The sequence below is a fragment of the Cucurbita maxima genome, unplaced genomic scaffold (assembly GCF_002738345.1).
Source record: "Cucurbita maxima cultivar Rimu unplaced genomic scaffold, Cmax_1.0 Cma_Scf00012, whole genome shotgun sequence".
In the NCBI taxonomy this organism is placed as follows: Eukaryota; Viridiplantae; Streptophyta; class Magnoliopsida; order Cucurbitales; family Cucurbitaceae; genus Cucurbita; species Cucurbita maxima.
In genome coordinates this window covers 2,012,652-2,040,006 of record NW_019272028.1, presented here as the reverse complement: position 1 = coordinate 2,040,006, position 27,355 = coordinate 2,012,652, and the positions used below count along the sequence as shown (strand labels likewise).

The window sequence follows — 27,355 nt, the reverse complement described above, 5'->3', positions numbered from 1 at the left end:
TGAAGGTACTGCACGAAATGTGTCAAAGAGTTTTCAGGAATTGATTATTGCCATATTGGACGATCCTGCTAGCTATATGAATCACAGTTAAGGACTTCAAGATACCGGTACTTTTATTAGGATTTTACACGTCGATGGTTATCCTCTTTGATCCATTGCTTATTTGTACTGATGCTATATAAGAGCATAATATTATTTGGGGAAACTAAGATGGATTGATGAACATATTATTATGATGTTGGCAAGAAATTACCATTATTTGAGAGACACTTTGCTCATCTGAAGCTCTGTAATGAAGGGAAATCAAAACCAGATAAATACAATGGCAGTTACATGAAGGCTCGGATTTATAATTTAAACAACTTCATCTCACATTTTTCCTAATGATTCTTATTAGTAAATTACATTTTATCTTGTTTTAATTTATTTTTTGTATATCATGATCCGTAATTAAACTTATTAACTGCATGATCTGAGAAGACTAAGCACAATCCTAAAGAAAATAACCCCTGAACCTTAGATATGTGTTCTGTAAATCTAACCAAATCTAGATTCCCCTGGTCTTCCTACTTTTTAGATGTTAGATATTTGTTTTGTAAATATTATTAAAAGCTATGTTATTTATAGATTGCAGGAAAAAACTCTCCTGAAAATACAGGAAAAAACATTTAATCGAACAGATTAAGCCATCCATTTTTTTCAAAGAAACAAACGGCATACTATTAGGTATGCAATAATCATTAAGGTAGCAGCATACCTTCGCCGGTGAAAAGTCTGAAGCTAAACTCTTAAGGAAGTTGTGATTTTCAACTTTGCTGTTTAGTGTTTGGTTCTAGCGATTGAGAAGGCCATACCTGGAATCATGCGCCGATTACACTTGGAATCCGGTAACACCTGTTCCGGAGCATAAACCTTCCTCTGGATATTTGATCTTGCTGTAAATACGATTCAATCGGCGAATCGCTAAGCATACAAAAAGTAGTCAAGGATCAATTACAGGACAAAGATGAATTTCACTTGTGCCTGAAACATCAAACTACAGAAGATGAGCTTCCTTCAGCTATCATTAAAACCAATCACCACAAAAGTAGATCATAACAAAGAAACATTTAGTACGAACATAGCACACTACTGGCGATCCTACCCTGACATAAGGAAGCTCAGCGCTGCAGCGATCGCGCACAAAAGAAATGTGCACGGAAGCAAGACTAGAAAGCTTGGAAGCCGCATCTAATCAATAAAAGATCAGTTCAAGATTCAAGCATCTATGTGATCCAAGTACGATGTATAAAAATAAAGGTTCTATAGCCATTAGGACGCAAGAGATTATGAAACACCACGCGATATGTTCAGAATCCGAGTTTCTAAGTATAAATTCCAAACAGCAATCAGAGGCGAAATGATAAGCTCGTAGTCTACATCATAATCAACAAGAAAAGCAATTCGAGGTTCAAGCATCCGTCTCATCCATTCCTTGTAATTTTAATAAAGAGTAAATACAATAGAGATTCCAAACCACCATCCCCTAGACATAACGAAGCTCAACACGGAAACGATCGCGCACAGAAGAAATGTTCACAGTTGCAAGATTGAGAAGCTTGTAAGCAACATCATCATTCAATAAAAGAATCAATTCAAGATTCAAGTATCTCTATTATCCAAGTATAATGTATGGTAATCAAAACTCAATTACAATTAGTACAGTGGCTTATCATAGCAAAAAAAGAGATAAACAAAAAATTTCAGTCAACGAATCCACTATTCATCAAAGTGGCTTATCATAGCAAAGAAATAACAGTGCGACTCCATTCCGGATGAAGAACAAGAAATTAAGTTTCACAATTATGCTTTCTCAATGCTCTGATAGTCGCACGACTCGCTTAGAACACAGCAATTAAGATTACCAAGCGAAAACGGGAGAAAAGAAACGAATCGAAGTAGAAAGTTATAAACAGAATCGAAAACGAGAGTACCTGAGAGTTGAGATTCTTGAAATCTGTGCTCAGAGGACATAACGACGGATTCGAGCTTTTCATTCTTCATGAATTATCTCTTGGCAAATCATAATCAACAAGAAAAGAAATTCGAGGTTCAAGCATCCGTCTCATCCAATTACATAAAAATCAAAATCCTATAATAATTAAGAAAGAAAAGAAGATGTAATTCCAGACAATATATGCAGAATTCAAGTTTTCATCCATTCGTTGTAATTTTAACAAAGAGTATATACAATAGAGATTCCAAATCACCATCCCCTGGACATAACGAAGCTCAACATAAAAACGATCGCGCACAGAAGAAACGTTCACAGTTGCATGATTGAGAAGCTTGTAAGCAGCATCATCATTCAATAAAAGAATCAATTCAAGATTCAAGTATCTCTATTATCCAAGTATAACGTATGGTAATCAAAATTCAATTACAATTATTACACAAGAACTAAGAGAAGATGAAATTTCAGAAGATGCGTACAGAACACAGCAAGAGAAAATATAATCATGTAATCATCGTTACTTCTAAGAGAAAATATAACAGAAGAAAAGCCATAAACAAAAAGTTGCGGAGTCAACGAATCCACTATTCATCAAAATCGCTTATCATAGTAAAGAAATTACAGTGCGACTCCATTCCGGATGAAGAACAAGAAATAACGTTTCACAATCATGCTTTCTCGATGCTCTGAAACTCGCACGACTCGCTTAGAACACAGCAATTAAGATTAACAAATGCGAAAACGGGAGAAAAGAAACGAATCGAAGTAGAAAGTTATAAACAGAATCGATAACGGAAGTACCTTAGAGTTGAGATTCTTGAAATCTGTGCTCATAGGACATAAAGACGGATTATCTCTCGGCAAATTGATCCAGAAGCAGATGGAAGGAAGGAGAGAGGATTTTATGAAATTTGAAGTTCCAAATGATTAGAAAAGGCAGATGGAAGGAAGGCGGGAGCGGGACACTTATATATTTTGAATTATATACTTATAAATTTGAAATTTTATTTTATTTGATATTATCAAATACTAATTATAAAATAAAGTTAAGTGTAATAATTAAACTAAATTGATGTATTAACAATTTTTGTAAGATCAATTTTTCGTTAAAGATATAAATTGATTCACTTATTTATTTATTTATTAAAATTGAAAAGTTGAGAGTTTTAATAGATAAATATATTTTAAAAAGTTTCTATAAATATATATTTTTTTAATAATTATCCATCTATCTAAATATATATTAAATATTTAAATATTCAAAATTATGATGACCATCCAAAATATGGCAATAAATTGCTACTATCCTAAAATGTTAACTAATAATTATAAATATGGAAATGCACTAAATAATTATAAATCTGGGCATTTAATATTGAAACTAATTTTTATTTTAAAATGATTTTTTACAATATTTTCAAATTATACAAAATTTTAAATGTCATTTTTTTACATGATTTTAATTTTTTTTTTTAATTGAAATTTTCATTTTTAAGATGGTCTCCTTTGGGTCATATTAGTATGAATATTAAATATTAAAAAAAAAAAACTAAAAATAAAAATAGTTACTTGCCTATTATTTTTTTTAATCATTTTTACATTATTTTCTCTAGAAAAATATATCTCCATAAACATTTTAAATTAATTTTTTTCTCCCCTCCAACCAATAAAAAAGAATGAGATTAGTTCGATCTTCGGTCTTTATTGTCATCCTTTGCATATGGTGAGCTTGGTAGTAGTATAGGTCAAACCTCGAGATATTTTTTTAGGGTTGAACTTGATTCCCACTTCAGGTAGTCTTTCTTCGGTAATTCGCTTGGAAAGTAGTCTTTCGTAAGCAGTAACGTAACGCTTTGCGACTTCTTATATTTAAAGTTAGTCGTGTAGCTACTTCAATGATACTATTTTTCCGTACCATTATGAAAGAAGATTCACGTAAAATATGGACTCCGTTGGGAATGGGAAAAATTTGATTCGCTTTTATTTGTATTTGGTATTTTGTCTTAAAATCTTTGACTTCTCGATACTCAATCAAATCTTGTTTTGTAAGGATTGAATGTTTGCTTATAGTTTCAAGTAAAAATATAATTTATACGAAAAAAAACTATTTATGGGTATTTCAATAAAATATCCCTCCTCCTTTATGGGGGTTCGAGCCCTACCAGAAAAGAGGCCTTGGCGAACTGTCATAATTAGTGAACAAATGTAAGTTTCATTGATACTGACCACACCGAGGGACAAGCCCTAAAGCAAAGGACAGAAACGAGCAAAATCAATGTGTTCAAATTTTCTAGCCTTGCACCAACATCTAATGGACCATGGACTAGACGCCCACGCCTTAAAGGACTATGTCTAGGAGACCACCGTCCCGTATAGTTCTTTTTCTCGTCCTTTAAGTGGTTTAGTGACATATAAATCACTCGGCTCAACTTTGTTTAGTGAGCTCAACTCGAGTAATCGATCTAACACCCTTTTAAGTTGTTCCGAGCATATAATTCTTAATTTTACATTAAACCCGACCACTTTTTCGAACGGTTCATAACATAACTTTTTAGTTTCTCTCTCTTACATGCAACATATAGTCCCAAACCCGAACAATGGCTTGAAAATATGGCAAGTATTCTTGCCAAAACTTTCAAGAGAGAAGCCTATATTGGAAATATGTTAATGGAGTTTGGATTCCATTCCTGCAACGAACACATAACCCTTCAAAAGCATCGATTCATGCAACCCAAATTCCTCCATGGCGTCTCTTCATGCCATTAAATACCAACCCCAAGCCTTCTCCATTTCCTCACCATTTTTTTCTTTTTTTATTAATTATTATTATTATTATTTTTTTTTTTTTGTAAATGGCTTCCTCTTCCTCTTCCTCTTCCTCTTCCTCTTCCCCACGCGCTGATATTTACACTGTAACGCAAGAGGAATTCAACGTGTTCCACACGATCGACAGAACTCTCTTCACTCGCATGGTGTTCACACTGGGCCGCGACCCGGACGAGTCGGTTCGGGTCATGGGCCTCTGGCTCTGGCTCGAACAGAACGGCGAAGAGTTCAATTTAGTCTACAAAATGCTGTCGTTACCCGACGCGTTGGTGGACGCTCTGTTCGACGAGGCTGTCTTGTCGTTAGCCTGTATAGAAAACGACAAATTCCCCTTCGAACCGGACACGTCGGTCGATATTCCACTCATTCAACACGTTTCTAAAACCCCGGTTTCCCTCCGGTTCTTCCATCAGAACCGGCTTAGGATCCTCCGTGGCGTTACCAAGATTTGTACTGATATTTGCTATCGGGCGTTTAAGGACATTCTCTACGCGCTTGAAACCCGGCGCGTACTTTCACGAGCCTCCGTGCCCGTTCCCGCGATTCACGGTGGACGTGGAAGTTACTTCGCGGCGGCTCCGGCTAGTCCGCTTGTTGTTCCAGCTTTTGGATTTGTGAATGTGAGGGGAGAGAGTTCGCCGCCGCCGCCGCCGGAGGCGGCGACGGCGAGTCAGAGTGCGAGAGTGGGTAAACGGAACGTGATTTCGAAGAGTGAAATGAGTGATTTGTTCGGTCGTTTAAAGCTGAGGAGTGGGAAGGAAGAAGGGGAGGCGGTTCCGCCGGACGAGAGGACCATTTTTCTGACGTTCTCCAAAGGATACCCAATCTCTGAGGAGGAAGTTAGAGACTATTTTGGCAGGTTTTTTTTTAATTATTATTATTATTAAATTTTATTATTTTTATTTTTATTTTCCCAATATTTCTCTATATTCCTCTGCATGTGGATTTTTTTGTCAATATTTTCTAGATTATCGTGCAGTCAAAATTTTCATAATTAGGGAAATATTTTTAATTTATTTATTTTTAATTCCCTTCCTTATTTGACTTTTTAATTTTATTAATTTGAAAATCTTTATTTTATTGGTACCATCATTTATCATTTATCTCCCGAGAATAATCATGAGTTTATAATAAAAAAAATACTATCAGAATAAAGTTATGAGAGCTTATGCTTAAAATGGATAATATCATATCATTGTAGAAGGTAGTGTTCGTCTAATATATTATTAAAGTCAATGCTCTAAAACTTAGTCGTGGCAATAGATTGGTAAACCCTTAAATATCATAGAAGTCAATCTGTATTATTTTTTATTTTTTTGTATACTGTTTGTTAAGTTATTTTTCAAAAAACAGTGAGAATAAAAAAGTAATTTTTTAAAATATGTTTTATTTGATTAAAAATTTAAATATTTAAATAAAAAAAGAGAGAAAAGGTCACTAAATTTTTCACTAATGTATAATAGATTAATATTATGTATAAATTTAAATTTTAAAATTTTATTTTATTTTTAAAAAATTATATGCACAAAAATTCAGAACCTTAAATCTAACATATGAAAATCTGATTCTGGAGCAGAAGATATGGAGATTTCATAGAGAGCATTCACATGCAAGAGGCGCAGCCGCCGGAGCAGCCGCTGTACGCCCGGCTCGTCGTCAAAACGGAATCCTCCATCGACCTCGTCCTCGAAGGAAGGACCAAAGCTAAATTTTCCATTAACGGCAAGCACGTTTGGGCTCGAAAATATGTCCGTAAAGCCCCCAGGTCGCCGCACCGACCTTCACCACCGTCGACACGACCGCCGTCTCCGCCGCTGATCGATGGAGTTAGAGCTTTCAACTTCCCGACACCGCCGCCCGCGCCCTGATGTCTCCGGGAAGCCGTCTGTTCTGTGCCGTTCGTGTGTTTGAATTGTGGAAATCGTCGTATACCGTCTAAAATATAATGCAGATTATACGAACTGTTTTTTTTTTCTCTAAATATAGTTATGTATGTAAGGAATAAATTAAATGTAATTACGTGTCGCCCAATCTCAGTTATCATAATATTATATTGAGAATATTGTATTAGTGTTTTTACTCTTATGTTGATATATACAATATAATTTAAAAAAAAAAATCTCTTACGCAATTATTCAAATAATAATAAGAATAATAATATCAAATTTCAACCATATCCTTATGGGTGATAAGGCCCGGGAATGAATTCACAACCGTATGGCTGATGGGTGATTACCGACTCCGACTTCATGTAGGTAAGTTGCAACCTATAATCAGAATTGAGGATGAGTTTTTGGGGTTAGCACACTCTCCTGTGATTAGAGAATGATCAATGGTTTATAATTAATTAATACTCCTTCTATTAGTTTTGAGACCTTTTGTGGAAGCCCAAAATAGAGCCATGAGAGTTTATGTTCAAAATGGACAATATCATACCATTGTGGAGAGTCGTGTTCGTCTAACACCAGCCACCGTAGCACATGTTGTGTAGGATGAGACATGATGACTTGACATTGATAAGGGTGAAGCACACTGCCGAATGTTGTTAGGGTCGTGCCAATGTCGGGGTCAGGGTTTGATTATCATCGACACATAGTAAGCTTGTATACTGAAGAAAAATACAATTCACATTCCAATATCCGAAATAGCCAAACGCCCGAACACAAGAACTGTACACAACACAAGCAATCTCGCAGGCTAATCTTTTAATTGTCATACAACTTTCTGAACAAACCATTCTTTTCATGCAATACCAAGAAACAATGCCTCAATAAGTAGATAGGGATCAACACGATATACACACCGAAAGCCAACGAAAGCCTCCTTTCTTCTTTTAATTGCAACTTTATCGTCATCATCTATGATTTCTATCGTCAACCATGGTCTAGCATCGAAGAAAGACCGATTCGTAGGCTATACTGTAGGGATCTGTACGTAAGTCGACAATGGTTGACAAAATATGGTTCATGAAGAAACTCCTTCCGTAAGGAACTGTCAATCAAACTCATTTCTTACTGTTGTAATGAACAGTCACTGCCAGGAAATTTACGATGCCTGCTGTAATTGACTTCACCTATCAAGATATCGTGGTGCACTAAGCTCACTTCTGTCACTGTAAGGCACACCACTGCCAGGATACCAATGGTGAACTGAACTCACTTCTTTCGACTGTAATGCACGCCACTGCCGGGATACCGATGATGCAGATGACGCGACCCACCGCTCCTCCCGCCAGATGACTCCCAATTGTTTCCTCGAGTAGGGACTCTATTGCCCCCTGTTTGCATCCAGTTCATTGTTTGGGAGCCTAATCCATTATTTTCTTCCTCTTCTCGGTCATTGTACTCTAAGATTAACCTCTTAATATCTTGCTTCTCTTCTAGCTCTGCTGCTTCTTTCTGTTTCGTGCTCTGTAGAAGTGCGGAATCACGAGGGATGTACATCTTCTTCGTTTTCTGCTTGTTCCCACGCTTAACAAGAACTTTCACCTGAACCTCTTTGCTTCCCCCAGCATCCTCATCCAATCCCTCATCCCCACTCTCTCCCCCAGTCCCCCTTCCATGGTGGTCCCTCGTCGATCCCTCGAACAAATTCATTGGTATCATCATATTCAATGTTGGTCGACCACGTATCTCTTGCCTACGCTGATCCATGCTCTCCTGCATTAGGAAATAACTTAATCAACAAATTAAGCCATTTAAAACCCGAATGAATTTTAAAAAAATATTGAACGTGCTGTTGCATTCATCAAGTCATGGCAAGAAAATAAAGTGATCACAAAAATAATTCTTGCCTGCATTACAGCCCTGAGTTCCTGATCAAAATTGGCTTCTTCCCTGGGATCTACCTCAGACACTTTCTGTCTAACGTGAACCTCATCATCCTCATCAGAAGCAGGTCGACCAGCTTCCTCATCATCTTCGTCATCGTCACTGTCACATCCATCCTCATGATTCCCCAAGTCTGACTCTTCATCGTCACATCCCTCTGCCTCAATAGTGCCACTTCCTGTATCACTGTCACTATCGACACCGTCTCCATGAGATGCACCATTTTCCCTAGAGCCATTCACCGTGTCCCTTCCATTAGCTGAGGTGGTATTGGAAGTTGCTCTGCTCATAGGCTTTTCAGCATCAAGGTGCTTCTCGGTATTGGACTTGTCGCTTGAGACAGAACGTTCGTGCTCCTCAAGTTCTACAAAAGCAGCATTTACATCTTCAATGGATGAGTACCTAGTCATGTTTGGTTGTAATTCCGCAAATAAATCCTGTAAACGCAACTTCATCAGATTATTTGACATGCAGGAATGGAGGAAGATAGAATAAATGAAGACGTGCAACGGAGAGTAATCAGTAAAAATTGTAACTTTCTTCCTCCTTTCAAAGTTTCACCAAATTGACAAAGATCACAAGAATAACAATTGTACTAGTGACCCTGAAAAATTTGCAAATGTTATAAAGCATTTGGCAAGTAAACTAACAAGATAATCAACTTGCCTGTAAGTCGAACTCTACATCCAATGGAAGCCCGCCTTTGCTGAGAATATATTTCTGGAAGTGTATAAAAAATCGATCAAGTTTCCTCTTTGAAGATCCTCGATCGAAGTAGTGACCACAGGTTTGAAGAAGAGTGATAACCATCCTTATGCGGAAAGTGTCCTCGGGTGGATCCAATACATCTTGCTAAAAGCAACAAAGACCGATCACATGAGCCTTGAAACAAAACATTCATTCAACCAGATCACAACGAAACAAACTTGTACTCATAAAACAAGACTCAGTATCCTCCACAAGCATTGAACATATGTTTGGTCCACATCATTTATCGTATAATCCCAGAATGTCCTATAAGGCTCAAGTCCTTACCAATTTTACTGTCCCATCCCCATTGATTTCTGCTTAAAACTAAGGTTGCTCATGTCTTAATGAAATTGAAAATTTGAGAGTAATAACTCAGTTCATGGGATTCACAAACTATTTGTACGTTAAATTATCAAAAGAACAAAAAAAATATATCAATAGTGAAGATTCAACAATTCTATAAGCACTGTTGACTTTAGTTTATAAAGAATCCAAGATGCAAATTGAATACATAGTGCACACAAAAAAATAAAATAAAATAATAATAATAATAAAATAAAATCAAGAAAAGGTTTTCAGGTGGGGTGGTAGCAATGATCAACCATATTACCAAGCCTACGGTTAACAACCGTAACATGTCAGGGTAAAATTAAATTTATAAAAAAAAGGAGAAAAATCAACAAAACAAGTTCCGTACCTCTGACGTGCCATGGCCAAAGAAAAGCATCAAATAAAGGGTATCAAAAACAACAGATGAATCTACAAGTTCATAGTTGTACAACTCCCCCAAAAACCTCATATGGGCAATGCGTTTTTGCTGCATCCCGTAATCATTTACTTCGAGTCCAAGCCTAATTTCTTCCAATACCTAGAAAATAATAGAGATAAATAACCACCTTCAGAATGAATAAAATAGATAAACCAGCTATGAACAAGAGAACCTGATCAAATATGCAAACAACATGCTATGAACAAGAGAACCTAATATCCAAACATTTCCTCCTTCCAAGAGATGCAATTTCAGAGACTGCTCAGCAATTTTATCTTTATCTACTATGGCTCCACTACGATTATCAATTTTTAATCACTCAAACAAGAACATAGTAAAATTGTTGTTCTGGTCATCCAAAACATACTGTGCCATTTTCAGAGATTGCATCACAAATAACTATTACAATTCTTAGACAAGAGAAGTTGTACGTCAAATCCACAAAGACAAGTGGGTATTCCAATTCGCAAAGCAAATTACTAGGAGCAGTCAAATTGATAATTAAGTTTTATGTCTAGTTTCTACAAGTACTGAACTAATGTTCTACTTGTTCTACTATAATTAAAAACTTATATCTAGTTCGATACTCATGCATGACAAAAAAATCCAAACTGACATATTTTAGAGGACAACATGCTTAAAATTGTAATGCATATTTTAGAAACCGACTTGGTAATCAAATGACAAAAAGAGTGCTCAAGGAAGGTATGTAGGAGAAAGTATATGCAAAAGGACTAGATATTGATGAATTTAAAGACATTAGTGAGAATATACAGAAAGAAATTAAGAAGTACGTGAACATTATTAAAAAGACCCCTTAATGCAGCAAAGGAGTTAGTGAAGATCAAAAGAATAAAGAGAGGTTGTAAAATAAAAGGGTAAAGAAATCAGTATGAGAACATCAATCCAGAAAGGCTTTTGTGAAGTAGAAAGTGTAGTTATGCAAAAATCCATACGCTCTATGGGTAGTGATCTTATCAGGCAGACTAACAGTCTCATTTTAAGTTTCAAATGTTCTCAATGAACTGGACATACCTCGTCAACAACAGCAACCGAGAATTCATCATGATATCGACTCAAACCAGACGTTAAAGAAGCAAGCAAGTGAATCTGGCCATACTTCCCTTTCTGAACTTTCATAAAACATTTTAAAAGGTATTGCTCACATTCACTCCATGGAAGCTTCCGAAGTTGCCTCAACACATTTTCAAGGGCAGACTTGTCTAGATCTGAGAAGAGCAACTTTCTAATATACTGCAGGATACGATGAGTAAATAAAACATAAGAACCAACTGTACTTGGGGAAAAGCTTGTGAGTGTAGGATGCAACCATACCTGATGCAATGGTGGACGAACTTTTGACACCCGTGCAGATCTCTCTGGAGGCTTGCAAAGATAGTATGCATTCTCTACCAGGGTGCTATGTCGAGGATCCAAATTTTTTACATTTTTCAAGCGCATCAATATCTCCAGCATGTTAGCCATCCGCACTGCAGTTTCAGGAGACCGATAAAGAAAACGACCACAGGACTCGAGAAGATTACAAGCAACATCAATGTTGTGGTGAGTGAAATCATCTAAACATGCCTGCCAAATAGAGATAAAATTTGTCCATGAATTTCCAACCACAACAGCTAAAAATACATAGAAAGTAATGAAGGAAAGAATAAACATCAACAGGTGTCTCCTCCGCTCATACCTTCAAACAGCTAAAAACAAGACCAGCTGAAGCAATTTTGAACTTGCAGAGCTCTCCAATAAACCTAATATTTCTAATCTTCGTTTCAATGTTCATTTGGTCCTGCAGAAGAAAATAGCTTATGAAAAACAGTAAAGAAATAAATAGAAGATAAAAGGATAATTCCATCCCCAAAAAATTTATACCAACTAAAATGAGACCTTTTTGTTCAATAAAAAATTGAACTCCTCCTCTAACATCTGGAGGAGAATGACAGACACATCCTTCATACAAGTTGACAACGTAGCAACCATGCGTGAGTAGTATGGCAGCAATTCCAAAGATGTCCTAGGTACATTAAACAAAGCCCTGGCGAGCTTCTTTCGGTTAGCCTTGGAATTCAAATAACAGAACTCTACCTGCAAGTATACAAGAATACTAACATCACATTTTTCACAAATTTCCAGCCTTCCATCCCCTCTAAAAAAAATTCACAGTCAAACTGGGAGATAGAGAATCAATTACAGTCAACTGATCAATAAGGTCACGGCTGACACAACCAGGGAGTCTCTGTAACAAAGCATCCAAATTTGTTCCTTCAATATTTTTTAGCTTTTCTTTTTCATTTTCCATCTTTCTATCTGCGTCCTTTTCTTTCCCCTTCTCCTTGTCTGTATCCTTGTTCTTTTCTTTATCCTTTTCTTCTTTGTCCTTTCCTTTCTCATTGATTTTTCCATCCTGTAGCGAACCATCTGTAGAAATCTCCACGGCCTCTATGGATGTTTGATGACCTTGGTCTGCTTCAGATTCCTTTTAAGATAGAAGACATCCAAATTCTTCAACTAATAACAAGCATAAAAATGCATTTTCATGGAATAGGCTAACAAGGACCACGAAGGATCAATTTTTTTTATAGGTAGGGTGCTCGGTAATTAGTTTTGGACCATTTTGTCCACTCCCCCATTCATAAATTACAAGCATATCTAATTCTTTCAGTTATTAAAATTTTAAATTTAATACCCATAAATGTTATTTAGAGTTCATATTCCACTCAATTAAAAAAAAAGTTTAAAACAATATTTTCGATATGTTTTAAATAAAATAGCAAAATAAAGTAATAGATATAAACTCCACTTAAACTTCATATTAACAGTTCAATGTTTTTTTTTTTCTTTTGAAGAATACTGAAAAAAAGGTATTAGGAAAAAAGTATGCTTGGATAAATATAAATATGAATAGGTACATGTATTAACAAATGTCAATACGTGACCAACAAGTGTTAGGGTGTCAAGTGTCCGACACGCTAGCCAACTAAAGTATCCATGCTCTAGTGAGAAAAGAGTTTTCTTTTTTCCTTAGGAAAAAGAGTAGAGAGATTATTATAAAACAGTTGAGGAAAAATTGAAGTTTTGAAACAAAATTGTAAGCCTGAGGAATTACAGCCAGATTTTCTGCCGGCTTTGCAGATTGCTCGTTTGCTTTAGGCTCTGCTTCTCCCAACAGTACCGCTGGAACAAATGCCCTGAAAAGCACATTCAGCATACCACTAATTTAATTCTTGTAAGAACACAATGGACTATGTGATAAGAAAACGTTAATGAGACGTGCAATCAGAATCTGACTATGCACAAATGTAGAACACTTCTTACACGTATATGTCCAAAAATATGTTTAAGTCTAGGTAACTAAAAGAAGTATAATTTAAAATGGATGCAAGCTTTCCCTCAGACAATCTATAATCTGACCAGGCCAAACCTGAGATCTGGTAGGCATTCATAGAAAGCCCGGGTGTCTTCGTCATCCCATATGGCTTCGAGCACAGAAGAATCCTTTCCAGAAGCAGGTGATGAAACATCTTCTCCTGCAGAAACCCTGGTTGTGTGACCATCTTCTGGCATCACTGGGGGGTGCATATCAAGTGCTTCTGCTAAGCTGTGCAAATGTTCATTAATTTTCCAGTGAAAAATAGTTCATGGAATCTATTTTACTTTGTGATGAGCTCAAAAAATCATATTTTTAATTACAATATCGTCATAATTTTCTTCACATGAAGCAATTGACAACCCATCTTATTTCTTTGAGCAATTTTCGTCTCCATCCACATCTTATTAGAATAACACTTATATTTCTCCAATGCATCTCAACTACCTCTGATCTCAACATGGTGTGCCATACTCGTCTATAAAGGATTACTTCGCTCATATTTGAATTAGAAATACCTCCAGAATACTTAAATAAGAAACTGTTTCATTATAAGAATACGAGGATACCAAGAATACAGTATAAGAATTAAATCAGTACTCATTAAACACATTAAGAATTAAGGCTTATCAATTAGATGAAATGGAAAAAAAAAAGAGAGAGAGAGAGAGAGAGAGTTTTAATTCAATGCAAAAGGTGCAATAAAGAATTAATACGCAAATTGTCAAGTAAATTTAGATTTTGATGAGGGAAACGTTGAGGAATAATTCCATATATCCATCAAGTCAACAATTGATTGTTAAAAACCTTGTACCACGAGTGTCATAGTGCAACTTACGATGAGACATTTCGATATAGATGGTCATAAGATTTTCGCAACTTCTCATATGAAGAGACATTTTCATCACTAAGTTCTCCTTTTGCATTCAAGATCTTTGCATTTTCATGCTCCATTTGGCGAAGTGACTGCCATTGAAAGGAATGTGACAAGCAAATCATCATTACAAGTGTAAATTATATTCTTTCATTCATCATGATGGAAGTTGATCACCCATAAAAATGTTACAAGAATAAAATTCATAAAATAGCAGGATTATTCTGTTTGTATAATAGCCTAAAAATGTTTTTAAAAAACACACATCCTGATGAACTAACAACAAACAACCAAATCAAGAACCTTATCATTGAATATGAGGAAAGTTAGTGGTAGATCAAGTAAGTAGCTCTAGAGAAGGAAGTGAATTGCTTACAGTATGTTCAGACTGAAGCAATTCTGCTGCAGCATCATAATATGTATGAAACGCCTTTCTGAAGAATTTCTTTTGGTCGGCAGTAATATTGAGGCTCTTAAAAAACTGTAATAGAATGTCAGCCAATAAATTTAGAGTAAAGCACAATTGGAAACAAGGAAAATTTCATCCATTCATATGAAGAGCAAGAAAAATGTCAACAGTACAAGTTGTGACGAGCAACTAGCAACTGCAATATACATGGAAATTCATTATTCGTGAGAAGCATAAACTTATTAGAATAGTAAAAAAATCCACACAAAACAAATGCAGAATTAACATTAACAGTACCATGGCTATGTAAAAATTGAGGAAAAGCTGTGTACCTCCTCATGATCATGACCAGTAGGCGGTAGCCCCAAGAGGATTCTCGCTTGCCGAGCAAAGCTAGCAAGGAGAGTCAAATTTGTTAGGGTAGTATCTCGATCCCTCAAATGTTCAGCACTTGTAAGATCCTTAATAATATTATTGAAAATTGCACTGTCTTCTACAACTCCAACAAAAAAAAGTTCCAAAAGAAGTTTGAGAGAGCTGCGCTTCTTCATGGCCTTCGAGTTCCTATCGGCCTCCAACTCATCCCCCGACTTTCCGGGAAAGAATGCTTTCAAGAGTCCTTGAATCAAGCATGGTGAGAAGTCTTTGTACCTTTTGTGAAGAAGCGAACAGATCTTTTTTTTTATCGGGGGAGGGGACAAGGAAACACATCAGAAATAGATAAGAGGCAGAACTTTCACCATTATTTTTGTCGTTCAGCATGTGAAAGATTGGTTATCAAACACTGCCAATAAACTAAAAAATCTATATTCTTAGCAGATAAATTTGGTCCTGTAAATCCTTTTTCTTTTTTTAGAGAAAACGAGCTTTTGTGGAGAATAAATGAATTAATTCAAAAGTGCATTACAAAACCAGCCCAATAAGCCAACCCGCCCAAACCCAAAAAGCAATACAAAAAAGGGGGTCCAGTCTAAAAGGACCAAACCAAGAGAGTAATTGCAAAAACATTTGGTCACTGTTGTCCAAAAGATTAATTTGGTTCTGTAAATCATTAATTGTATTGAGAAAGTCACTTTCACTAAGTGAATGAAAGAACAAGGAGAGGCCAGACACTGAACAAGGCACCAACCAATTAAATGAGACCTTAGATTGAATTTTAAATCAATTACATAGGTAAAAGGTAAAATACCAATGTAAAATGAAGAAAAATATTAACCAACTGGAGAAAGGGGCATTACAAAAAGATGATGTGATATTAGCAGAAAACTTTTGTCTAAGTTTCTATTGCCCCCACCCAACGAAAAACCACAAAATTGAGCTAGAAAACAAAAGAACTGAAAAGAGGTTACCTGAACAGCTGCTTGTATATCAGAAGCTCTAAGCCTGGCATCACAAATAGCAGCAACAGCCTCACTAACAAATTTACTCATATTTACATTTTGCAATTCATCCATCAGTCCTTCTCGTTGTTCTTCATTTATTTGCTTTAACTTTTTAATAATTGTTGTGTTGCGTCTAATACTAGAATCCAAAGTTCTAAAGAATCCAGAGTCTGCAGGCAAAAACAAAAGTTAACAAATTGAACATACATGGGATAAAATGGGTCAAATTTGTGTCAGATGAAATTGAACTTGCATATGTACTTGGTACTTTGGTGAAATTAAAATTTTAAAAAAAAAAAAAAAAAAAAAAAATCTATTCATTTATCTCAAACCATCATTAAGGAAAACACCAAGGAGAACACTCTAACCAAAGCTTCCAAAGTGTCGCCCTTAAAGAGAACACTCTAAATCATTCATACTAAAAAAGAAAGTAGAACCTTGAGGACATGCCCCCAAGAATTCCAACCAAGACAGAAATAAAAAGAGAAAATGGGTGCCCTTACCTTGAGTCTGCCATTATTCACCCATCAATCTTCCATCAAGGAAGATCGAAGTCTTAGCCACCCTTTATTAATTTCATCCACTTCTTTCTAAGTTTTTCCCACACAAAACCATCAATAAGGATAAGCCCAAAGTGATTGAGACTCGAAGCTGAGTGGTTTTATTGATGAAGCGTGTTCAGCATGCCTTTTAGTCATCAAGAAACTAGTAAAAACATATTAAGGGTTCCTTTTTTTTTATAACTTTTGTAGAGACGTGAATAAGTATGCAAGTAACGATTGGAAAATCTGATTTTCCATAAAAGCTTAACAATTAAATAGTTCATTTTCCTTCATTAACTACTTTCCTAGGCCCTAGCTAGAAGACAGGACAAAGTGAATGGGGCTTAAGACTGAGAATTTGGGACAGGACTCTGTGTTTGACTAGCAGGAGGCTAATATAGACCACTTGCTGTGGGGTGGCCAATTTGCTCATTCCTTATAGAGCAAATGTCTGCATTTGTTTGTTCGTGTTTGGCTCGAGAAGGGTGGCAGTGCTAGGATTGAGGACGTGCTCCTTAATCCCCCATTTTGAGACAAGTGGCAGGCAAGTTTCTTTTTTAAGCTGTGGAGAATCTAGCTCGAGAGAAACAGCAAAATTTTTAAGGAGGTAAAAAGATTGTGGGAGGAGGTTTCAAAGGTAGCTAGGTTTAATGCATCCTTGTGGCCAGACTTTTCGGCAATTATGCGCTTGGTTTAGTTTTCTTAGATTGGAGTCTATTTTTGTTGCAGTGGATTGTTTTATGCCTTCGTATTTTGTTTCATTTTTCTCAATGAAGGTTCAGTTTCCCACCCCAAAAAAAATATTTTTTATTAGCTAAACCCAAATCGTTTTATATGAGATTATGGTGGTCTTTCCCATCCAGAGAATACACCCATCCCCAATCTCAACAAGACTTCTCAGTGTCCTTAAGTGGGCTAACCAAGTGATCTCAAACACCTACTTCCACGTCTTTAAAAATAAATAAACAAATTTTAAAATATATTTATTAGACGTAAAACGTCCAAATCAAAATGTCTATCTATAAAGTGTATGACAACATTTGTTGCTTTTTCATCATCTAGGTTTAAACATTTCACTTGCCATGAAAAAGAAAATAGAATTACATCTAACTCAATAAATACTTAAAATCATCAAAATGCTAAAGACAATTCACTAACCAGGCCTCTCAGGATTCAAATTACTTTGACGAAGAGCCATTTTAGCCTCAAATGACTTTTTAATTTCTTCCTGACGGGCAACCATTTCCTACAACATGAGAGAAACAATCAGCAGCTCAAACTATACATCATGTAGGAGAACTAGAAACGTCTCATACTAGACTCACCAAGAAAAATGATAGCAAATATAATTAGATGTGTCGAGCAATATGTTGCAAATTATACATATCTAATGATTGCAAGGATGCAAGGATGCAAGGATGAAGTTACAAACCATAGATTATGCATATCTAATGATTTATGACCAAGGAGTTGTAAATGAATGGAGTAAATCAAAAGTTAAAACACTAAATGATACCATTTAGACTTGTATGTCAATCTCACCTCATCATCTCTCTTGGGTTGACTTTCAACCCCAGGGCCATCTTCATGATGGTCCATGTCCTGTGTAGTATGTACATGCAATAAGTTAAGAGATATAAAAATAACTACCACCTTTATGAGTTACTAAATACATAAAGCTTCCAAGTGCTCGTTTGTTACTGGAAAATACTAAAACATTGCCAATTGAAAGAAAGCAGTTATGATTGGAAGGTAAAATGGTGGACAGTAAATGTTAATAACACAACGATCATAATCCACCAACTTGGGTAGTTTTTTTTCCCTTCAACCCACCCATGCCCAACACCTCTATCCACTGAATTAAACTCAACAAACACTACACGAAATCTGACAATTACTTAAGGTCATAACTCTGAAAAAGCATTATACAATTTTCAATAGATCCTTTTTCAAAGGTTAACAAAACCTTGAAAGAGTGTCAAAAAAGATAGCCTTCAAAATTGTTATTTTCCAGAGGTTGCATGTCTTCAATAATTGTTATATATCGATAATTATTTAATGTTAAATTATCTTTTTTTTTTCAGGTTTTCATTATTTTTAAAGGCGTATTTATTTCCAAAGATTTTAAAGCCTTTATAGATAATTCTTTATCGACATTTTGTAAATCCTTCATTATTTGGAGAAAAATTGATAAATTCGTATACAGAGATATACACAGCCAAGAGAAATTCATCGCTGAAAAAAGTAGATAACAATGGTGACCGATTAAGAATGTTCTGCAACTTCTACAATGCACGCCCAAACGCTGGAGAATGATAACTAGACTAACGATTCGAAGCTAAAACCCTAATTCTGAGGAAATCCGAGCTGATGTAACTATATCGAACTCCTACAAGCTAAAGATTAAAAGAAAATTGGATAATACGGTAGGTTATCCAGGGAGATACTGAAAAATTCATGGCAGCAGTAACAAAATAGATATACAGATGATCAAAGCCTCAATCGGCAAACATATACAACAAATCAAAGTGCAGAGGGTACCACATAGCAGTTCAAAACGTCCCAGCAAGGTTTCTTTGCTTTCAGGTTGCTATTCGGCTATTGTTAGTAAAATCAAAAATCAAAAACTAAAACAACTCCTCCATTGTTTCATTAGACAAGTTTTAATTGTGTGTTATGAAGTGAGAAGAAAGGCATAGATGGAGTGGAGATCAGGAGAATACCAGTACAAGCAAGATAGTAGAAAATCAGTGCAAATTAAACCCGCTAGGAGGAGGAAGAAGGAGGCTACAGCGGCACGAAAGGAGAAAAGACGGCGGCGACACTGAGCCGCTGAAACGGAGAAGGAGACAGCGTGAAGAAGATGGACGAGTCCGTTAGAGGGAGATGAAGGTGAATAGCTCAACAGAATTCCACTTTTTCTTTCTTTCTTTTTTTTTTTTTTTTTTTTTTTTTTTTTNTTTTTTTTTTTTTTTTTTTTTTTTTTTTTTTTTTTTTTTTTTCCTTTTTTAAACCGGATTGGTTTTTTCCCCTTAAGACTCATGATATAATTATTAATTATGTTCAGTTTATTATTTATATCCTCTAATTATATAATCCATGAATTTTTATTTAAATTATATTTTCCTTCACTTCATCTTTATTCAATTATATTGTATCGAAGAAGGAGCCTCATTTATTTTCAATACGTTATATTATCCGTCAAATTACTTGCCAATAAAATAAATTTTATAAATTTCAAATATATATATATTAACGTAATAATTATAAAAATTACACTAATTTCTTTTTTTTCGAGTATCTTACCATTCAAGAGAGATTACTATTCACAATCTCTCTATTGTAAGACATAAGGGTTCTTAATAAAATACACTGGTTTCACTCAAGTGGCTTAAAAAATAATTAAATTGGATGACATTAATCCGATCCAAGCGCTTTCTTTATTCGTTTTCTTTATCAAATTAATAAAAATAAAGCGTTCATAACCACTGATCTTTATCAAATTAATAATAAAAAAAATCATTCATAACAACTTAATAGAATAGTTTTGTAGCTAAATCAGTAATATTGATCGGGAGTAACCCAATAGATGAAATCAAGAGTAACTCGATAGGTGAAAAGTTTGAAAAGGTGAATTGTGTGATGTTCATGTTGATCGAGCCCTTGTTGTTTATCCACAAGTTTAAAATCATACTAAATTATTCTTTACATCTTCGTTTCAGTGTCAAGATAATGATCTCGAACATTGCCAATTTCTATAGTGACTAGCGGTGTGTCCAAATGCCCGAAAAAGAACTTGTCATCGTATGGTTGACTGTCGATTATTAGTGAATCCTTACCGCACGGGTTGAACTAAAAACAAACCCACAAATGGCACTGCAAATTAAACCACATCTTCCGAACCAATTTCACCAATCTGACCGATTAACGGCCATGGCGGTTATCACAAGAAGTCTCCGATGAGAGAGGCCGCATTGCTGGTAGGTCTAATACTGTGCTGCATTTCGACGACCATCATCTCTGCCCATGAGCATGGCAACGACGCCTTTAACCTAAACAGTGTCCCGTCGCCGCCGGGGCAGTATCGTGAGTTTGAGATGGGAATGCCGCTTTATAGGATTAAAGATCACCCCAATGCCCTTATTCCGGCCACCATGGTCGGGCAGCTCTACACTCCTGTAGCTGCCCCGTCGCCGTCGCCGTCCCCATTTCCACAGCCATCGCCATTTGGATCGAGACCATTATTTTCTACCTAAATTTTATAATTTAAACGGTAAACCATACAAAATATTCTTAATTTTACTTTTTCTTTATGTTAAAAAGTTATTTAACATTTCATCGAGAAAGGAAAATAGTAACCCAGAGACGTTTAGACCACAATGCTAGAGAGACTTCCCTATGGAATAGTAGCACCTGACAAATTAGGGGGCACCAGAGGTATGGTGCTAGCTTTAAAGACTTGCCATGTTCTTGGAAAAGACGGTCTCGACAACCCTTCGAGCGATCGGGTGATAACACTCACGGGCTTCACAATATAATCTCTTTGCCAAAATCTTCTCTTCTTCCATCCCGGGGCCTTGTGTTAGAGCATTGTAGAGCGGGCGGAGGTACTTCATTCTCCCAACTTCCTTCAATGTTTTCTCAACCTCGATATAGCAATCTCGAAATTTCGACGAAATAGCAAGTTGAAGAAATGCAACTTTCACCTCATAATCCTTTGATTTCGAGAACCTATAGCGGGCGTCTAGCGCCTGGATCTAGCACATTCAAACAGAAGGAACAAATATATAACTTAATACGACGTCAAGTCTCAATCAAGCAACGCTACCGTTCACACAACGGTATCTTTGGTTTCCAGAAAACATGGATAATAAAGACTCAGGATCCTAACTAAGAGAGAAAACCCTGAAATAAGTAAATGCAAAGCTAAGCATCTTCAAACTTCTCCTTGATCACACACTATGAATTCCTGTTCAAATTATCCAGGCAAAATGGGCTTCCAGGGCAAGATTAACAATTGAAAGTCGACAAACGTAAGCATAGCTCGGTGATTAAGATATCTCGGTCACTTCTAAGTTTGCAATTTGACCAAAAACGGGCCCGAGGATATAGAAATAAGAATGTAATGATCAGAGAAATGTGTACCTGTGAGGCATCAACAGGTTTGGGCAGATTCTCCAAGTACAGCTCCCATTCCCGACCTCCCCAAGCAGCAGTTTCATCGTCCCTCGGCATTTTACCAAGCTTAAATTCATTGGCTAGCGATAGGATCTTCGTGTACAAATTAGAAACTGGTTCATAAGCATCTGGAGGGATACCAGTGCCTTCAGTCCACATTTCTAAATCTATCTCTTTCTCTATTCCAGGGATGTTTGCTTTCAAGAAATCAATAAACGTTTCTGTATCGATCGACTTAAATTTAAAGGTTTCGATATATTTCTTCAGAAACTCATCAAACTTGGGCCTTCCCACCTAAAAATTAAGAGGAATATTACAGCAAATACTCAAAGAAAAAGTTCGATACAGTTCGAAGAAACAATAGTTTAACATACCTGGCGTTCGATACGCCATACGAACTGAAAACCCTTCTCATACGGTACTTGAGAATACACATCGTCTGGATCTACACCTTCTTGGTTCGATTTTAGTTTCGTGAACTCCAGATTATCCTTAAATCTTTCAACATCCTCTTTCAAAGCATTCCAACCGATCCCTATATTAAGAGTAGCTGCATCCTCCCCTTGCACAACCTCAACAATTCTCCTTTCTGCATATCTTGTAAAACCCTGTGGCCACCCGTGCCCAAAGAAGAACAGTGTTACAAAAAGGAAAGAAAAATAAAAGCACTTGAACTACAAAACAGCCTCCTATTGTCAAAACAACACGATTGATTTCTAACCTCACGTGGAGAGTGTTGTAAATTATCATGAAGAATCGGTTCATGCATTTCGGATTCATATACACTTTTGGTACATTCCCTCTCCTATTTTTGCTTTATCTCCCATTATTGATACACGAATCATCTTGATTCATGTATATCACTAATATTGCTAGCCTATATAAAAGTTTGTCTACCGTGGAGTTATTGCCATTTTGTATTTGTCTAGAGGCAATTGGGAGATACTTTGTAGTGTGAGAGTGTGAGAGTTTGCATTTGTCTAGAGGCAATTGGGAGATACTTTGTAGTGTGAGAGTGTGAGAGATACACTTGTAAACACCTTGAATGATCGACTACAATAAGTGGATGCAAGGGAATTTCTTCTCACTGAACCACCTAAATCTTTATATCTCTTTGCTTAATTTTTGTTTGTGAGTGTGTGAGTACGATTGATCTTGCTTCACTCCTATTACAACAATAGGTATCAGAGCATTTTGGTGGTATCATTTTACAGTAAAGTGTATTGTTCATAACCATAAACAGCCAAAACTAGGATCTTCTAAACAAGAACTACCTGATGAACAAAATTAAGTACGGTAGTATCGAGGAAATTGCAATGAAAACACCAAACAGAAAAGAAAAAGAACGGTACCTCGTTCAACCAAAAGTGTTCGTTGTTTTTGTTAGTGATCAGGTTCCCAGTCCAGCTATGAGCAAGCTCATGAGCAACCACATGCACCCCCGTCGAATCCCCCTTGATCACCGTCGGTGTCAAGAACACCATTTTCGGATTTTCCATTCCACCGTAAGGAAAGCTCGGAGGTAACACCAGCAGGTCGAATCGCTCCCAATCATATGGTCCAAATAGCTTCTCGCCTTGCCTTATCATCTCCTCTGTTCCTGCAAATTCTCTCGCTGCAGCATCGAGCACCGAGGGCACCGATTCCGCATAAACCCTAGTCCTCGGCCCAACTTCCCTGAACGCGATCTCGCCCACGGCAAAAGCAAACAAGTACGGTGGAATCGGCTGCTCCATCACAAACTCTTCCACCACTCTCCCTTCACCAATCCACAACAAATCCACCCCTCCGGCCAACCTCGAACCCTCGCCGGCAACCGGCGGGCGGCGTTTCACACTCCGAGCGGCCATCACCGCCGACAGTTCCTGAGGAATATTCAGACGCGCGGAGTAACGCACACGCGCCGCCGGAGTGTCTTGGCAGGGAAAAATAGAACGAGCATGAATAGCCTGGCACTGTGTGTAAACAAACGGATGCGTCTTGTTAAAAGTCTGGGGAGGCGTCAGCCATTGCAGAGCCGATGATGAAGGAGAAGTAGTGTAAATCACGAGGAAAGAGGACTGGCCGGAGAGCGAAACGGATAGAAGAGAGCCTTTGATCGCGTCGGGAGGAGAAAGCGAGAAGGGAATCGGGGCATGGGATTCAGGGTGGAGAACAGAATGAATGGTAAGAGAACGAGTATCGAGGGAGAGAGGACCGGAGTGGGAATTGGAGAGAGAAACTAAGGCAACACCATGAATGGTGGTGGAAGGAAAATCGAAGTAGAGAGAGAGGGAAATGTGAGCGGTCAGAGGGTGGGAAGAATCAGTGAAAGAGTGTGGGTCAACAGGCGCCATTGACGAAGAAGAACAACAGAAATGGGATTATGAACTCAGAGAGTGGAGTTGCAGAGGCCTTTTATAGGGACGGACAAGGGCCACGTGGCGTCGATTCAACGAAGCCTATGAATACCTACACATTTTTTTATAAATAATAAATATTAAATTTAAAAAATGTTAAATTGTGAATATTTTTTTGGGCCAAATGAATGAATCTAACCTTTAAACTTCTAAAAAATACTATAAAATTTGTAAAGTGGTTCAAAATTATTTTAAAAATGTTTCAAAAATATTCTTTGAATTTTTTAAAATTTTTATTAATACTTTTATTTTTATTTTTTTTAATTTCAAAAACACATCCACACAGAAAAAAATTTAAAATTTATGAGTATTATTGAAAATTTTAAAATTTTTAAGCTATTTTTTTAAAACAAATACAAGTATATTTTTATTAATTTAGTCTATTTTATTAAATTAAAAAATAAATTCATAATAATTAAAATCATAGAATAAATTCTTTAATTTAACAAAAAAAAATATTAACAAATATTTTTTCAAAATTATAAATTTATAGTATTTTATTTGAGTTATAATATGTATTTTAAAAGTGTATACTTAAACTTCTAATATTTTAATTGATTAAGTTATATAATTAAAAAATGGACATAACTTCTGGTTAAAGATTATTGGAATTTCAGAATAATTATCGATAATAAAGACAAGCGCTTTATTCTGTTATTTAATCCATCATTTGCGGTCTCAATTTGTTTACTTTATTACATTGTACTAAGCATATAGAAAGAACCCTTTTGACGTCGTGGTGATTTAATATTTTTACAGTAAAAATACTTTTATAGCCCTGTTGATCTCTTTGGTTATTTTTATTTTGTTACTTTCATTCAGCCCATTTTTGTCATTTACGGGTTAAATTATAAATATACATTTATTTAATAAAAAATTATAATTTTTACTTTTTAATTGTTGGGTTTTTTCATTGAAATAATTTGTATAAAAAATATTTTTACTAATGGATCATTTATTTTTTTATTATACTTTTTACGCATTTTAAAAAAATTAAATGAAGTTTTAAAACTAAAAAAATGTATATTTTATTTTTAGGAATTTTGATAAGAATTTATTTAAAAATAAGAAATAAAAAAATCAAATAGAATTTTTAAAATTTTCATATTTTCGTCAATATCCTGAAAAAAAAAAAGAGAAATAGGTTGGTAAAGCATCTGAAGTACTTGGGCTTGAGGCCCACAGCCCAAACGACGAAAGAGTAATGTGAAGGAATCTGCACCGTCCATTGGATCCCAAGTTCCTGTTTAAGTGACGGTCACGATTTCACGATTCGTTTTCACGAGTTTTTGCCTTGCTTTCAATTTTCCATCTTCCATTTCTGCTCTGGTGCGCTCCCATTTTCATCCCCACCGCTCTCTATTTGATGTTCTCGCGCGCCTTCTTCACGTAGAGCTCGGGGAAAACTTCACATTGAACGAGGAAGCAGCGCAGCGAAGGAGGAGTGGACGAAGATGGACGATTATACGAGAGAAATGATGGACTTGAAGACCCTTGTCACTCGGACTCTCGAGAAGAAGGGCGTCCTCGCCAAGATCCGTGTAATTCTTTTACTTTTTCCGTCGCATTCTTGAATTTTAAGCTGTTGTTTCGTTCAGATTTTCATCTCTTCCGGCCGCTACAGATCTTCTACTCGTGTTATTTGTTCTAGATTTCTCGGAATTTGGGGGTACTTGTGCTGTTGGTTGGTGAGGACTACAGAATGAGATAGGTTAAAGCTAGGGTTTTGTTTCTACCTTCAGATTTGGAAGGACGTAGGATGGAGGACAGTGAATAATTCTTCGTCTCTCTTTTTTTAGCGTTAAGCTGGTTGGAATTACAATGTAATAACTTCGAAAATTGGATCACCCTCCTAAGCTTTCAGCTATATTTTATGAAACGAAGTTAGGGCTTTCTAGAGCTCTGGGATCTTGAACTGATTGGAGATAATTTCTTATATGTCCCCTGATGTAGCGGAAGCATCTACTTAATCATGTTCTGTCTTTCAGCTTGTTCCCGTTTTTCATACGCTTCGATTATTATTCTTGAGTTATATTCAGCTTTGACATTGATCTGGTGTTAGGAGTCTTCATTATTTAATCGAAGTTCTTGAATTATCTCACCGTACATTTCTTTACTTCAGATGTCCTGTTCCATATAACAAATCATTTTTCCCTTCCTTCGTTTCCCTTGGGTTAGGCTGAACTTAGAGCTAGTGTATTTGAGGCAATTGAAGAAGAGGATCGTGTAATCGAGAAAGACGAAGGCTTGCCACCTGCATTACTTGGTAGTTGCAATGATCGAGCAAAACAGCTTCATGCTTCACCATCAGGTTCGACTACAAATATTATAAAATCAAAATAGTTTATGTTGTTCAGCTTGATATAATGTGCCCCAAGAAGTGCTAATGGGATTTTTATAGTGCCTTCCATTGGTTTATAGATAATTGAAGTTACAAGTCTAAGATGTAAAATTTTCATGTATAGGGTTCGAGAAGGGTCAAGGGTGAACTGGATTACTTTTTAGTTTGATTCAGTACTTGAAGTAATCTTATATTTTAATTGCAGGGAGGCTGCTTTCTGCTCTAATATGTGAATATTTAGATTGGGCTCAGCTAAACCACACTCTAAAAGTTTATCTCCCAGAGTGCAATATGGTAATCGAGCACATTGTCCCTTCATATGTTTCAAGTCCTCCAATGACCCCCGCACCCCCCGAGAAAAAGAAAAAAAGAAAAAAATAGGAGATCAGACCCAAAAAAGAAGGATGTACGAAGTAATATGAATTCTAATGTCTTTTGATTCTGCAGCAAAAAGATTCTTGGAAAGCTGAATTGAAGGAATTTAGTAGTAAAAACGGATACGATCTTAACAGAAATGGAGATAGTGGACCGTTGCTCTTGGATGTTCTTGAGGGATTCTTGAAATTTGAGGTTAGTTGGATCTTAACAGAAACGTTTGAATATCTTAATTACAAATTTGAAATATTCATGGTGTATATTTTCATATTATTATTTCATACAAAAAAAAAAAAAAAAAAAAAAAA

At 36.2% G+C, this 27,355-nt stretch overlaps 4 protein-coding genes and 1 long non-coding RNA gene across 8 annotated transcripts in view; 2 read left to right on the top strand and 3 right to left on the bottom strand.

Moving 5' to 3' along the window:
• Nucleotides 1–902: 902 nt before the first annotated feature.
• On the bottom strand, nt 903–2,911 carry LOC111487362. Of its 3 annotated transcripts, none has more exons than XR_002719051.1 (3): nt 2,795–2,911; nt 1,974–2,131; nt 903–935 (listed from the first exon to the last, which is right to left on the bottom strand). It is a non-coding gene; the product is annotated as an uncharacterized LOC111487362 (long non-coding RNA). The 3 variants fall into 3 exon arrangements; XR_002719052.1 differs by having other exon boundaries at nt 921–963; XR_002719053.1 differs by lacking the exon at nt 903–935 and adding an exon at nt 1,132–1,230.
• Nucleotides 2,912–4,692: 1,781 nt separating this feature from the next.
• LOC111487260 lies at nt 4,693–6,724 on the top strand. The gene is made up of 2 exons (XM_023134619.1): nt 4,693–5,678; nt 6,396–6,724. The coding sequence occupies exons 1-2, from the start codon at nt 4,846–4,848 to the stop codon at nt 6,685–6,687; spliced, it is 1,125 nt and encodes a 374-aa protein (XP_022990387.1). The 5' UTR covers nt 4,693–4,845; the 3' UTR covers nt 6,688–6,724.
• Nucleotides 6,725–7,407: 683 nt separating this feature from the next.
• LOC111487171 (regulator of nonsense transcripts UPF2-like) lies at nt 7,408–19,674 on the bottom strand. Its single transcript, XM_023134443.1, has 18 exons — nt 19,478–19,674; nt 18,297–18,356; nt 17,913–18,000; nt 16,180–16,382; nt 15,163–15,504; nt 14,798–14,902; nt 14,386–14,513; nt 13,602–13,778; nt 13,287–13,368; nt 12,372–12,656; nt 12,068–12,265; nt 11,868–11,969; nt 11,504–11,755; nt 11,204–11,422; nt 10,097–10,267; nt 9,316–9,501; nt 8,613–9,086; nt 7,408–8,478 (listed from the first exon to the last, which is right to left on the bottom strand). Exons 2-18 carry the CDS (start codon nt 18,351–18,353, stop codon nt 7,975–7,977), a joined length of 3,573 nt encoding a protein of 1,190 aa, XP_022990211.1. The 5' UTR covers nt 18,354–18,356; nt 19,478–19,674; the 3' UTR covers nt 7,408–7,974.
• A 1,361-nt stretch (nt 19,675–21,035) lies between these two features.
• Nucleotides 21,036–24,308, bottom strand: LOC111487203 (leukotriene A-4 hydrolase homolog). The gene is made up of 4 exons (XM_023134511.1): nt 23,285–24,308; nt 22,307–22,540; nt 21,900–22,226; nt 21,036–21,511 (listed from the first exon to the last, which is right to left on the bottom strand). The coding sequence occupies exons 1-4, from the start codon at nt 24,266–24,268 to the stop codon at nt 21,206–21,208; spliced, it is 1,851 nt and encodes a 616-aa protein (XP_022990279.1). The 5' UTR covers nt 24,269–24,308; the 3' UTR covers nt 21,036–21,205.
• Nucleotides 24,309–25,635: 1,327 nt separating this feature from the next.
• LOC111487297 (protein TONNEAU 1b-like) overlaps nt 25,636–27,355 on the top strand; it is a 4,151-nt gene continuing 2,431 nt past the window's right edge. For both annotated transcript variants that reach the window (XM_023134674.1, XM_023134673.1), the window contains exons 1-4: nt 25,636–25,872; nt 26,510–26,642; nt 26,878–26,966; nt 27,120–27,242. In XM_023134674.1, coding sequence (XP_022990442.1) covers nt 25,786–25,872; nt 26,510–26,642; nt 26,878–26,966; nt 27,120–27,242 — 432 coding nt within the window. In that variant the 5' untranslated portion in view covers nt 25,636–25,785. The remainder of the gene's footprint in view (nt 25,873–26,509; nt 26,643–26,877; nt 26,967–27,119; nt 27,243–27,355) is intronic.

Coding starts and splice junctions, on each gene's coding strand:
- LOC111487260 (XM_023134619.1), top strand. CDS start 4,846: ATGGCTTCCTCTTCCTCTTCCTCTTCCTCTTCCTCTTCCCCACGCGCT. Junction 5,679..6,395: donor GTTAGAGACTATTTTGGCAG/GTTTTTTTTTAA, acceptor ATTCTGGAGCAG/AAGATATGGAGATTTCATAG.
- LOC111487171 (XM_023134443.1), bottom strand. CDS start 18,353: ATGGACCATCATGAAGATGGCCCTGGGGTTGAAAGTCAACCCAAGAGA. Junction 11,756..11,867: donor TTGTTTTTAGCTGTTTGAAG/GTATGAGCGGAG, acceptor TCTATTTGGCAG/GCATGTTTAGATGATTTCAC. Junction 11,423..11,503: donor TTCGTCCACCATTGCATCAG/GTATGGTTGCAT, acceptor CGTATCCTGCAG/TATATTAGAAAGTTGCTCTT.
- LOC111487203 (XM_023134511.1), bottom strand. CDS start 24,268: ATGGCGCCTGTTGACCCACACTCTTTCACTGATTCTTCCCACCCTCTG. Junction 22,541..23,284: donor AACACTTTTGGTTGAACGAG/GTACCGTTCTTT, acceptor GGGTGGCCACAG/GGTTTTACAAGATATGCAGA. Junction 21,512..21,899: donor AACCTGTTGATGCCTCACAG/GTACACATTTCT, acceptor TGAATGTGCTAG/ATCCAGGCGCTAGACGCCCG.